At 38.1% G+C, this 12,692-nt stretch overlaps 2 protein-coding genes across 2 annotated transcripts; both read right to left on the bottom strand.

The window, feature by feature from the left end:
* Nucleotides 1-1,324: 1,324 nt before the first annotated feature.
* Nucleotides 1,325-5,607, bottom strand: tysnd1 (trypsin like peroxisomal matrix peptidase 1). Its single transcript, XM_061744982.1, has 5 exons — nt 5,061-5,607; nt 3,196-3,853; nt 2,386-2,516; nt 2,121-2,306; nt 1,325-1,924 (listed from the first exon to the last, which is right to left on the bottom strand). The coding sequence occupies exons 1-5, from the start codon at nt 5,491-5,493 to the stop codon at nt 1,722-1,724; spliced, it is 1,611 nt and encodes a 536-aa protein (XP_061600966.1). The 5' UTR covers nt 5,494-5,607; the 3' UTR covers nt 1,325-1,721.
* Nucleotides 5,608-7,338: 1,731 nt separating this feature from the next.
* On the bottom strand, nt 7,339-12,567 carry sar1ab (secretion associated, Ras related GTPase 1Ab). The gene is made up of 7 exons (XM_061744688.1): nt 12,487-12,567; nt 11,324-11,392; nt 10,469-10,588; nt 10,313-10,378; nt 10,126-10,229; nt 9,219-9,350; nt 7,339-8,608 (listed from the first exon to the last, which is right to left on the bottom strand). Exons 2-7 carry the CDS (start codon nt 11,379-11,381, stop codon nt 8,492-8,494), a joined length of 597 nt encoding a protein of 198 aa, XP_061600672.1. The 5' UTR covers nt 11,382-11,392; nt 12,487-12,567; the 3' UTR covers nt 7,339-8,491.
* Nucleotides 12,568-12,692: the final 125 nt, after the last annotated feature.

The raw sequence follows: 12,692 nt of genomic DNA on the forward strand, positions 1-12,692 counted from the left end.
CTTTTTTCCTCAACATTTCGACTTTTTTCTTGACATTTCGACTTTTTTGTCAAGATTGTACTTCAACATTAATCTCAACATTTCGACTTTTTTCTCGACATTTTGACTTTTTTCTTGAAGTGCATAATGAAAAAAAAAATCTTCCTCCAGTAATAAGTAAAATAGAAACATGCAGCATGTATTGCCTTCATTCTAAGGCTTATACAAGAATTTTCAATTTTTGCGGCTCCAGACATATTTGTTTTTTGCGTTTTTGGTCCAATATGGCTCTTTCAACATTTTGGGTTGCCGACCCCTGGTCTATGACATCCACACTCCCTTTTTGGGGGTTCTGTTTTGTTTTTATGTCTCTACTAATCCTGTTGGCATTTTAACTGACAGCAAAGCACGTGACATTGATTTACAATCTCTTATGTTTTCTAAGTGGACAGATTCATATCCTTACAGTTTAACCGATTACATGTTTATACTTTGAAGATTAAATGTTCCCGTTTTTGTTTTGTGGAGTACAAAATGTTATAACGCACCTTTTTTGCAGGTGTATTTGAAAAACCACCACATAAATCTCCTCTGTCTGACTTGTTTTCGCAGTAGCAGATTGTATTGTCACAGATCTTATTGCCAGCTCACTTCTCCTCCTGCCTTACTTGTTCTGCAGTGAAGTGGTGCTCATGCTGTAGCCATGGAGAACCAACAGAAATTAGATACAGACCCTGGTGTGCCTATCGGCACTTCTAAAAGCACGGCACCTATAGAAACATCTCTCCTCAGCCTCCCAGGGATTGCTAAAGCCTCTCTCTGCTGTGAACTATTCAGTCTGGGAACAGTGAAACAGAAACCCTGTGGTATGTTAGAGCCTTAAGTGAGTTCAGGCCTGGCCAGCTGGTCTTGGTATCATAAAAGCTGACAGTAATAAATCTTCCTGAATGTCATTTCTCATTTTTACATTGTGTGATAATGGAAGTCAGTACCAGCAATGTCCCAGTGGGTGAAAACTAAAATGGTGTGAGTGAGTATGTCTTCCAACAGACGTCTGAATACCTGATACAAGCAGCACCATTACCCGGAGGGACCAATCATGTTCAGCAGCGCGTCAGCTGTTCTGATGAATATTTCCTGTTTAGTAAATCAAGACAAGCCTTATGCGCTAGAACTAAGTTTAAATCCTCAAACACTGACAGAAAAAGCATCTTTGACACTGTGACCATAAAATAAGTAAAGATCAGATGTAGTTCCTTCTACTATCATTTATCTTATGCTTTTAACATTTGTTTTTTTTACTGTTAACCCTAATTTAGTTGTGTTCTTCATGGTTTTCATGGTGACTCTAAGTTTGTAAGAAGGGTTATTTATTAAAAAATTGTACAGAAACATACCCAGCACACAGACTGTTACCAGGATATGCATTTATTTTGAAATTATAAAGTGCAATAATAGTAATCAAAGGAGGTATTAATATAAACTTTACATATCTGTTAATATGAAGTGTCCATAATATTTAAAAATGTATCACATGATTCTGAGATTATATTCCTCGGCTGTGATTTTGTGCTCGTCTCCAACAATTGAAAGTGAGAAATGTTGTACTTTTGTTGAATTCAAGAAAATACCAGATTTGTTTAAGTAAAATAGAAACATAATCAATATGATTATCTAAAACAAGTTTTAACATTTCGATTTAAATATATCTATATTGTATCTCAAAGGGCAACGCTCCTGCGTTATAATTTGCTTTGTGTGCCTTGCAGCCTCCACACCCGTGCGACTTCCTTTTCTGTGGCGTTCAGCACCTTGAACACATTAACATCCTTTGTCTGGTGAAATTTCCGCAGCAGTCTCTGAAAAACAGTCACTGGGATGCTAAAGTTGAGGTGTGGATAGGTCACTCGTGCGGCCAAGTCCCTTGTGTTGCTGGACACAATCCCTGCAATACAGCAAATTATTGGTAAGCTTTCTTCTCAGCAAATACAGCATTGCAGATTGAACGATCTGATATGCACAGCTGGGGGTTTTCTTTTTTTCTGCACATGTTGTATATTACAGTGAAGTTTTCTGTGGTCACGCTGTGCCCCCCACTGTTCAAGAGATGTATGTGGCGTTGAAGGAACTGCACTCCTTACCCAGTAGCTCTCCCGTATGTTTGTGAACCACAGCGCCCCCGCTGGTCCCGGCTTGTACTGCACAAGAGGTCTGGAGCATGACCGGCTGGTTATTCAAACTGATGGCTTTGGAGAGGACGCCGCAGGTCAGGGACGGGCCCAAGGTCTTCCCCAACCCACCATATCCCACGACAACCACAGCTTCACCTACAGGGAGAAGAACCATGCAGTTTTATCTGTGTTAAGAAAGAGAGACCTCCACTAAAAAAGCCTTTTGGAATCAAACCTGGTTTGAAACTCTGTGCCATCCGGGGGAGCACTGCCTCTGGGACGGGAACTCGAAGCTGGACAAAAGCCAGATCATAGGGTGCAGACTCTTTAGTGGAGAATAGCACATCGCCATCGAGATCATGCACTCTAGTAAGACAGAAATCACCATAAGAAAAATTAAAAAAAGCATCCATGCATAAATATACAGCAATCTTTCAATACAATAATATGATATAATAATAATAATAATAATAATATGAATAATAATATGAATAATAATATGAATAATATTTAATATGAAACATTATAGCTTCCTAGTGGATTGTTTTAACTATTCTATTTAATAAAACCTGGTAAGAACATTTTAATCACAATAACACGTATTTATGCTGTGAAGGGTCTGAGGCCAAACTGAGACATTTTCAATCTGATGTGATCAAATCTGTATATATTTGAGTTACTTGTTTATTTATCAAAACAATTTATTCCATTCTACTTCTGCATTAATCAAATCGTTTTGCCTGGCTTTGAATTAAATGTTACTCAGCTATCTATCTTAACTTTTCTGTCAGTCTTTTGTATTTTTATTATATTTTATTTATTTTTTGTCCATACTTATTGATTTGATCGTCATTTTAACTTTTAACCTGTTTCTGGTGTTTTCTAGCTGCAAGTTTATAGTTTTTTTTTGTGAATCATGGGGTATAACAAAAATCTGATTGATATTAACATTTAGACAGACTTTCATACCCTTCGTGTGCGGATCAGAGAACACAAAAGCTGCCAACACTTAAAAGCCACTTTTAAGTAATAAATGTGTCCTCACCTGTCCTTGTGATGGAACTTCACGGTAACTTTAGACTTGCTGTTAACAACGTGCCGGCAAGTCACCACCAGCTTTCTGGACACAAAAACTCCTGACCCCCAGACCTGCCCGCTGTTCACATGGCACACAGTGGGGTACTCAGCAGCATTGGGCTCATGTGTGACGGTCATGTGGAGGTCTGGCTCTCCATTCTGGAGCCAAACATCACAGGGAAGATCTTTAGCACTTGTGCAACGCTTGACATTCCTGAAAATCAAGTGAAAAGAGCAGACCAGACTGAGGCCTATCCACTCATTTGCCTTCCAGCCAAATGGAGACACGATCAGCCCAACGAGACGCACGCCCTCCGTGCCGTTCACGACAAACAAGCCTCCTCCTTCTGTGCCTGGTAGGCACCTGGCATCTGTGAGGATGACAGCGTTGTCGTCTCCGGCGAGGTTACTGATGATGCCTGTGCTGAGGGTGCTGATGAAGAGATCTAAGCAGAGGGAGCCAAAGGGGGAGCCGCACGCCACGACAGGGCGACCTTTCTGGAGGGATGAGCTGCTCTGCCAGTGGATCATCTCTGGATCCGCACTGGTGTCATGGCCACGCCCGCCGATAGTGGGGGACAAACGGGTCTGTTGTCCCGGGCCCAGGGTAGGGGGGGGGCCCAGAACTGAAAAAAAAATAGTAATAATAATGTTTTTTTTTAATTCTCATTAAATTATGGAATCATTTTTCAAAATGTTTGAAAATATGCCTATTTGTGGAAGAAATATGTAGTATTTGAGTTAAATAAAAGCTTGTTATTAGTTTTCTTCCTAATTGTCCTTGTTGTCAAGAACCCCCAACACAAAAATGGTTTGGCCGCTGATCAAAATTTGATGTTATCATTTAATTCAACCATTAGAATGGTCAAAATGTCCGGTCAGCACAAGTCCGGTGCTCAGAAAAGAAGAGAAAAGAGAAGAAGAGAAGAAGAAAATAGAGGCCTCAGAGATTCTCTACACAAATATTTTAAAAAGGGTGGTGACGGTGAAGCTGGAATTAATAAAGTCAGCGTAGAGCAAGGTAAGAAACAGTTACAACGTTTACCAACCTTGTAACTTAACCTAACTGGCTAGCTCTAATGTTAACGTCCATTAGCTTGTATAAAAACCTGAAGAGCAGAGGGAGAGGAGAGGAAGAGGGAGAAGGAGAGATCCGGGCGCAGGGGGGCCCATCTTAGATTATTTTGTCCGGGGCCTGGTCATGGCTCAACCAGAGATGTCAAGTAACGAAGTACAAATACTTCGTTACCTTACTTAAGTAGAAATTTTGGTTATCTATACTTCACTGGAGTAATTATTTTTCAGATGACTTTTTACTTTTCTCCTTACATTTTCACGCAATTATCTGTACTTTTTACTCCTTACATTTTAAAAACAGCCTCGTTACTCTATTTCATTTCAGCCTTAAAAAAAAAACTATCCAGTTAAATTGCTCCATCCGGATAGAGTGAATTTGGTTGTGGTTGTTTCAGATGTTCTTGTCCAGTTTTGTTCTTACATCCGTTCCCTCAGATTCCTGCAACTAAACTTGGATGTACATTCCAATAAAGGTTAGGATAAATGATAACATGCCTCTGAAGTTTGACTTTTTGCACCATTACAATACTTATAGGCAACTAGTCATCATATCTTCTGCTCTCTGAAACACATGTTAATGCTCAATAGTACACATATATGGTTCTTTAATATATTTGCATTATACTAAGATGCATTCATTTTCAATGGCTTGAGTTGATACTTCAACTTCTACAGGAGTATTTTTAAACTCTAGTATCTATACTTCTACCTGAGTAATGAATGTGAATACTTTTGACACCTCTGGGCTCAACACACCTGCTTTGAGCACAGCAAACCAGCTGAGGAACTGGGCATCTCTGACCAGCTCCCCATCATCATCCTCCTCCTCGTTGCCATGGAAACGCCACCGGTCTGTCTGCTGAAAGGCTTCCAGGAAAGCTCGTTTGAACTCCACGCAGTTCACCAGCATGAGCAGCTCGGCCGACACCTGCTGCTGCTGCCAGGAGGATGAACAGAGGCTGACGCGAATCTGAAGTTTGTCACTGAAGCTGCGAGGGAGAAGGAAGTCGGGTTCGGAGGAGAAAGTCTCCTTCTCAGTTAAAAACCGTGCAAACGGGAGCCCGGTGCATATGATCATCCCAGTCCGTGGATGGAGCAGAACTCCGCTGCAGCACAAGGGTCTGGTCGTGGAACCAGTCTCTGAAACCTCGACCGCACAGCAACACAACTCCACATCCTTTAACTCCATGATGCAGAGACATGCACGGGGGGAATTAGTGGTGAAATGTGACGGCAATGAACCTGCACATGAACCTAATATTATAGATCCATGACATGAACCTTGTAAAGTTTACTTCTTCGACTTCCTGGTTGTGTCTCATTGTTCACTGTGATTGGTCAGAATGAGAACATGTGTAGCCAATGGAAAACGACAACGTCAGACCGTAAAGTCTTTTTTTTTTTTTTTACATTTGCAAACAGTACAATGATAACAAAACTTCACATTATGCAATTTCACGTTGAACTATAACATAAAAAACAAAAAACAACACATTATAACCAGCCAGGGTGGGATGAAATTATGACAGAAATCCAAAACATTTACATACATTTAATAGATATACTTAATAGAGTCCAGATACTGTTTTAATTCACAATGAAAAGTAAAAAAAGAGGGTTTTTTGCGAATTTGGATTTGTGGATCTGGAATTTTGCAAGGATAATCAACAAATTAATAATAAATGTTTCTTTTGGCTTTCTTTTGGCTTTGTTCTAATTGTTACATGGGTCAGACCACAGTCTGAATTATGGTTCCGCGTTAAATCGACGCAGAGCTTTCGGCGTAAGCTACGCGGCGACGCGCACCGTACGGTGTGCGTCGCCGCGTACCGTACGGCGATGTTCTGCGTTGGTGTAACGCGGAACCATAAATCAGCCTTGAGACTCTTTTTTATGGTTTGGTACACTGACTGTAAACAGTTACTTTGTACATACTTCTGGGTACACTAGAATGTTTTGATAATTGTAATTAAAACAAAGCTGGTACACCAGTTTGTTGAATAATGTATTTAAATGTATGTTTCAATGGAGGAGTTTAATTGAATAAGAAGAAATTGTGTAGGATTGCCTGTTGACATGTTATCCATTGTTTGTTTTTTCTTTTAACACATTTTTCAAATGAATGTAACTTGGTTATATATGCTAGTAATTACAGTTGTATTTATTAGCTGTACATTTTACATCACACGTAAATATGAAACACAAACTGGGATATAGTTAATTAGCAGTGTTGTCTCACAGCAGTATGGTTCCCTGAGCTTGAAGAGATTTTCTCTGGGCCCTCTGGCAGTTCAAAACAACTATGTCAGGCTAATTGGTGATTCTCAATTGCCTATAGGAGGGAACGTGAGTGTGTGGGTGTTCATGTATACATGGCTCTGTGATGGACTGCTGACCTCTTGGCTCCAGCAGATCCTAGTGAACCTCAGTAGAAAAAACATTATATTGGTCATGGATGCATGGATGGAGGGATGGATGATGTGATAATTAATCCTATTATATTTTGAAAATAATGAGGTTCTCATAGTTGGAGGTTCTCACATATCATCTGCAGATTACATCTTTTGTCAAAAAACTTTGTTTTTGTCTCTATTACCCACCAGCAGCAACACATGTACAATAGCTGGGGGATATAAAAAATCTATAATGTAGCATAATGTATATTATCATAATTAATTTTGATCATGCTCAGTCCATTTAAACAGGCATTTTTTTTTTTAAATCTAACCATTAAAATTCATCCTTGATTCTCAAACCCGAAAGCACTTACTGCTGTCTACTGCTGGAAAGAATAATTACTCATACGTACTTCATACAAACCCACTTAAAAAAAAAAACTCTTTGCTTTATTACTATAATTGGCCATAGGTTTAAGTGTGAGTGTGAAAGGTTGTCTCTGCTCAGTCCAGTGGTTTGGCGATATTTCCTGTGTGCACTCTGCATTTCATCCAGTGAAAGCTGGGAAAGTCTTGAGCTCCCTGAACAGAGTGAAGTAACAATGAGTAAAAATGAGTAACAATTAATTAATTAACGACATAAGAATGGTTTTAAGGACTGTTGAAAACATTTATTATGCTACTGTATCACTCGTGTCAAATAGAAACCTTTTGTAACATATACTTTAATTCATATCTCATTCATTTATGTAACATGAGGCAAGAATACGTTACTGCAAAAAAAATATAAATAACATCTTAAATATGACATAAAAGAATAATATTGCACTGTAATTTTATGTAAATGCTTTGCATGCTTCACTATCAAGCACCACTCAAGTACTCTCATAATATCACTGCAGATCGTGAGCAGTAACTAATCACAAAGTACTTAAGTTACTTCACAGCAGAAACCAATGACAAAAAAAAGAATAAAAATATGTCATTTGGCATCCTTTTTGCATAACAATGAGCTTCTTAATTTACATTTCTGTGATGAAAAAGTTATGTACTGCAACTGACATGGTGTGGTATTAAAGAAAGCATCTCAAGTTAATAAGCTTGTGGTCACATTCATATAACTGGCTGCAGCTGTAAACCTTTCATTACACACAATGAATAGAAATGTCAGTGCTTATGGAGGTAGCAGACCACCGTATTGAATATGGTATAACATTTTTGTAGCAATTTCCATGATCAAAAACTATGTTCATGGCAAATTGGTGGCACTTTAAGATTTCCATTAGTTTGAAAAAGATGAAAATATAAAGACTTGGCTGACAAAAATGTTTTATCCTTACACGAACTGGAATTGCTCCAGCCTGCAGTGTTAACTTGTTAAACTGCCCATTGCTGTAAGTCAATACCAGCAGGCTAATATAAAACCAGCTCAAAAACTGCTTCACGGCGACAGCATACTCTATATGGGAGATAGGATCTCCTATTGGCTTTAATTCAAAGTACAGCATGAAGATCATTCTCCATACTCAATCTGAAAAATAGAGACTGACAAATCATCACTTATTTTTGACATCCTCTAGTAAAGCACAGATTTCTTTGAACACATAAAGAATAGAGGGTAGTATTAAAGCGAACACAAATTAAAAACATACTGTATTTTTAGTCAGTATAAGTACTACATATAGTATTGCATACAGTGTATGCTTACTGCAGGTAGTTTTGTGTGGAACATGTCCTAGTGTGCACAGGCAGCATGGTACAGCTGATATGGGGTATTAAGAAGAAAATAAATCAGTCAATATACTGGGAGAGCCATCGGAAACCATCTCCGTATCCCTGTCGCTTCAGCACGCTACACATGAAAACCTCCATTGGCCTCAGATTCAGCTCCTTCAGAGATACTGTGCCCTAAAAAGAAACATTAAAAAAACACAACTGAAAGCATTATTTGAAATCACAAAAAACACATTTCAACATTATTCTCCATGAACACCCAAACAAGCGACCTTGGGTTTCTTGAAAGGCGCTATATAAGTACAAGTCATTATTATTATTATCATTAACATGAACAGCTAATATCTTAAACCCAAATCGTCCTGCATATAAGGGGGGAAGCATGATATTCGTAAGTCTGTAAGTATTAGAGAGGAACCATTTAAACATCTGTTGCTCCCTGCACCATCTTTCTCATAAGATAAACAATAATGATGAAAAGTTTTTGTGAGCCAAGTAATGAGACGAAGGCTTCTCATCAGCATATTGCTCTCTCTCACAGCCACTTCATTTATCAACACTAATGGTGATGTATGCACAGTAATTCCTTCCTTTGGCAATATAAATGTCTATTAGAAGTTCAAAGTCACTTCGCTGGCAGTTACTGTAGGTGTAATAACATGTTTTCTCCTGTAAGCTTTGTGAGAAGTGATGTGGTAAAAATACTGTAAATATATTTTTTCAAAGTTATATCAATAACACCTGAAAGACTTCTAGCTTTAATCATATCATTAAAACCAAGTACCTTTCCAGTTGTATGTCCATGAAGACCAAACATTCCTCTGAGTGCATCCTCACTGATGGCCTCTGGACGGTCTATTTTATTCCCCAGGATGAGAACTGGGATGTTGAAAATGGTTTCATCTGTTAACATGGCCTAGACACAAAAAAGTCAATAAAACAGATCAGTTCTTATAAATAAATAAACATACTGGGACAATCCCTAAACTGCTGAGATGTCAAGTGAAATGTAAACACAAACTGAATGCAATGATGGGCTAATCAAGAAGCTTTTGCCTGAAGAAGACAGGGGCATTTCTGGGTCATGTTCACATACGTTTCTGCTGATCTGCTATTATTGCGCTTTAATCTATTTTCTGGATGGCATGGAAAAAGGTTTTCTTAGACAGCAATTTCTGAAAATGTTCCAGAGCCAATGTTTGATTTCCATTACAGAATCATGTTTTCATCACAAGCTTTTTTCAATGCCCATGATCTTCAAGCATTTAAAGCAGCATGCTTTAAATGCTTGAAGATTTGAAAAAAGCTTTTTGAGCCTCATCCCCTGTGCACAAAGATTTCCCCATATTCTTGGATCCTGAAATTGTTTCACAATCTTTAGACAGAGTTTCTCACAGATTGGTCAACATCTGCTAATTTTTAACTTTGGAGACGCTCTACCTTCTCTAAGATTCTCTTTTTATACAGATATTTCTCAAGGTATTTGTACTGGGAAATTCAAAATGTGTAAAATTTTAATGAAATGGTCAAATGTCTCATATTCAAGACATGGTATGTTTTCTTTGTTCTATTCTTAATGAAACATGAGTTTATGACATCTGTTTAGTCATTGCACTCTCTTTTATCAACATTTCAAACCAGTGGGGTGATATAAAAAGGGGTGACATAAAAGGTTCATAAAATTAACTCACATCAAGTTCAGCTTTAGCCTCTCCTAGTCGTTCATGATCAGCACAATCCACCATGTAGACAATGCCATTTATGGCTGGGAAGTAATTCTTCCAGATCCTTCGTGCTGTGGGAGCATGTCACTGTTCATGTGGCACCCTGCAAATGCATCAGTTCTCTTCAACACAGAAACAGACTCTTTTCTCTTACCTTGTGTGTGACCACCGAGGTCAAATGTGATGAACGTCATTCCAGCTATGGTCAGCTCCTCAGAAGCTGAGGGAAGAGAGAAGACACTAGCTTTACACTAGTGACAAAACTGAAACAGAAAGCTGACTGCTGAATATGTGGAACTGCTCAGCGTACTTGGATATAGTGTAGGCATGTGCTGTCCAAGCCTATCGTCTCTGAGCATCTGTAGGAGTGTTGTTTTCCCAGCATTATCTAGTCCGAGAAAAACCAGCTTTCCAGTCTTCTTGTACAACCCTGGTAACAGGACAAAAAAACAACTTTTTTATCATTTATTTTTACAGAGAAATTGAACAAAATTTTGATAAATCAGCAAAGACTAGAACTAAGCCAGCAGACTGTTCTCTGTGCCATCTTTTTTGATTATACAAAAGTTACCAGGCTGAAAGTTATGACAGAGGAAAGGTGGAATATGGCCAAAGGAATAACAAAATAAATGTAGGTGTCTCTTTCTCTAAAACTGTGAGATACGCTGCAGGTCTTTATGCTTTACAGCACTTCTTGAGTTCCTGAGCAGCTGTCATATCCTATCTTGGCATAATAAATAATAAAACATAATAAAAATCAATTTATAAGAAAAAAGAAAATACATAATGCTCTTTGTTGAAGAATAAAACAAATAATAAATCTACCAGAGTAAAATACTCTGAGCAAAAATATCAGTTGGCAAGCAAGCATCCAATTTTCCATCTCAAAATATAATTTCTAGAATTCTGTTAATAAACATGTATAAGACTCACAGTTTGCCCTATTTCTAATTTAATCAATAGTTTGTCTGTAGCCATATGAAGCAAATGTACAAACATTTATTAAGACAGAAAAAAGAAGTTAAAGCATGTCAAATGTTACTGTCGTCAAACATCTGTCTGTTTTTGTGGTGCAGAAAAGTGTATCAAGATATTCTTTATGTTATGTTGTGAAATAAATTTGTAAAACAAAAATGGGCACACTTGCTCTTTATGTATACTATACCTAAAAGCTGCAGGACGCTGCTGAAGCTCTTGTAAATCCAATTAAATATAAAAGACATTTCCGGACTTCCTAAAAACACAGGAAATTCACAAAATTAAAAAAAAAAAATCACTGAATACAAATACAGCACCATTGGGTAACTCAAGCCAGGTATGAATATTAAGTGTGTATTTAAGCTGTCATCATTATATATAAATAAAGACATATGTCCCTCATTCACATGTAAAAGTTAAACATCCCAATAATCCAAATTTCAGACAAGAACTTCAGATAGCTTTGCAAATAGACATAATACAGGAACAAGCACTGAGGCTCATTGTTCAATTTCTTTTTCCTGACCCTGGATTACTCTACTGGTATGTGTAAGCTCTGTGTAATCACACAAGTTTTAAATCATGCAAGGAAGGAGCTAATCAGGTTGTTTTTTTCTTTTTTTGTCTTAAACAACTTCAGTAGTTAAATGCTGGTTTGTCCTGAGAGCCATCTCGTTCAGTCACACTGATATTGCTCTGACTATTTTTGTGACAAGTTGTGAGAAGGACACTTGATCTCGGTGATCACCCCTGCCTCTCCCTCATGCACACACAAACACCTGTCACTCTGTGTGAACTAAATGTTCTTGTTGCTGTGGACAGTGAGGCCTCTAGTGACCAAGGCTTCGAGAAATTACCCATTTGTTGATTATCATACTGTGTCACTAACAAACGGAAAACTGTGTTTTAGACTACACTGAATGCAAGCACATCCGTGGATTAAAACTGATATAACTGTTGTTCCTCACTGACCCTAAAATAACTCAGTAGTTATGTCATAGGTAGATGAATTTTATCTTCTATATCATCTTATTTCTCACTCAACCTAATACTAATCCGCAAAATTCCCCAATAACATCAGAAAGCATCACATATTACTGAACAATAGAAAAAAAACAAGGCTTCTCTGAATTTTTCCCCAATGATTTTACAGTTAATATTCGGTTCAAAACATATTATGGTTTGAGCTGCCGCAGAATAAACACACGCAGTAAACATGAGCGCACACCGGCCAGAATAACCCAATAATTTCATAATGTCAGGAGAGATCTGCGGGAGAGGACGGCAGACTTAAACTGAGACGGCAGAAGTGGACTAAAGTAAAGTTGGTGCGTAGTTTTGCAGTATTACCTTGGTGTGCTGAGTGTGTGAACTCCTCCGTTACTTTTTGGTCCAAGACTGTCCGCTGCAGACCTGCAGTCTGACAGCCGGCCGGAAACACGTCACCAACGAGAAACAGATGAAAACAAAAAAAATAAAAGGTTTATATCGGATTGGAAACTTGTGTTCTCTTCATGACATGTTGATGATTCAGTCTTATAAGGTTTAACTATTAT

The sequence above is a fragment of the Cololabis saira genome, chromosome 17, assembly GCF_033807715.1.
Source record: "Cololabis saira isolate AMF1-May2022 chromosome 17, fColSai1.1, whole genome shotgun sequence".
Classification (NCBI taxonomy): domain Eukaryota; kingdom Metazoa; phylum Chordata; class Actinopteri; order Beloniformes; family Belonidae; genus Cololabis; species Cololabis saira.

Excerpts from the sequence above, each read along its gene's own strand:
- tysnd1 (XM_061744982.1), bottom strand. The coding sequence starts at position 5,493 with ATGGAGTTAAAGGATGTGGAGTTGTGTTGCTGTGCGGTCGAGGTTTCA. Across the intron at positions 2,307-2,385 it reads GGCACAGAGTTTCAAACCAG|GTGAAGCTGTGGTTGTCGTG; the intron begins GTTTGATTCCAA and ends TTCTCCCTGTAG. Across the intron at positions 1,925-2,120 it reads ACATACGGGAGAGCTACTGG|GGATTGTGTCCAGCAACACA; the intron begins GTAAGGAGTGCA and ends GCTGTATTGCAG.
- sar1ab (XM_061744688.1), bottom strand. The coding sequence starts at position 11,381 with ATGTCTTTTATATTTAATTGGATTTACAAGAGCTTCAGCAGCGTCCTG. Across the intron at positions 10,379-10,468 it reads CATGCCTACACTATATCCAA|CTTCTGAGGAGCTGACCATA; the intron begins GTACGCTGAGCA and ends CTCTTCCCTCAG. Across the intron at positions 10,230-10,312 it reads CCTCGGTGGTCACACACAAG|CACGAAGGATCTGGAAGAAT; the intron begins GTAAGAGAAAAG and ends ATGCTCCCACAG.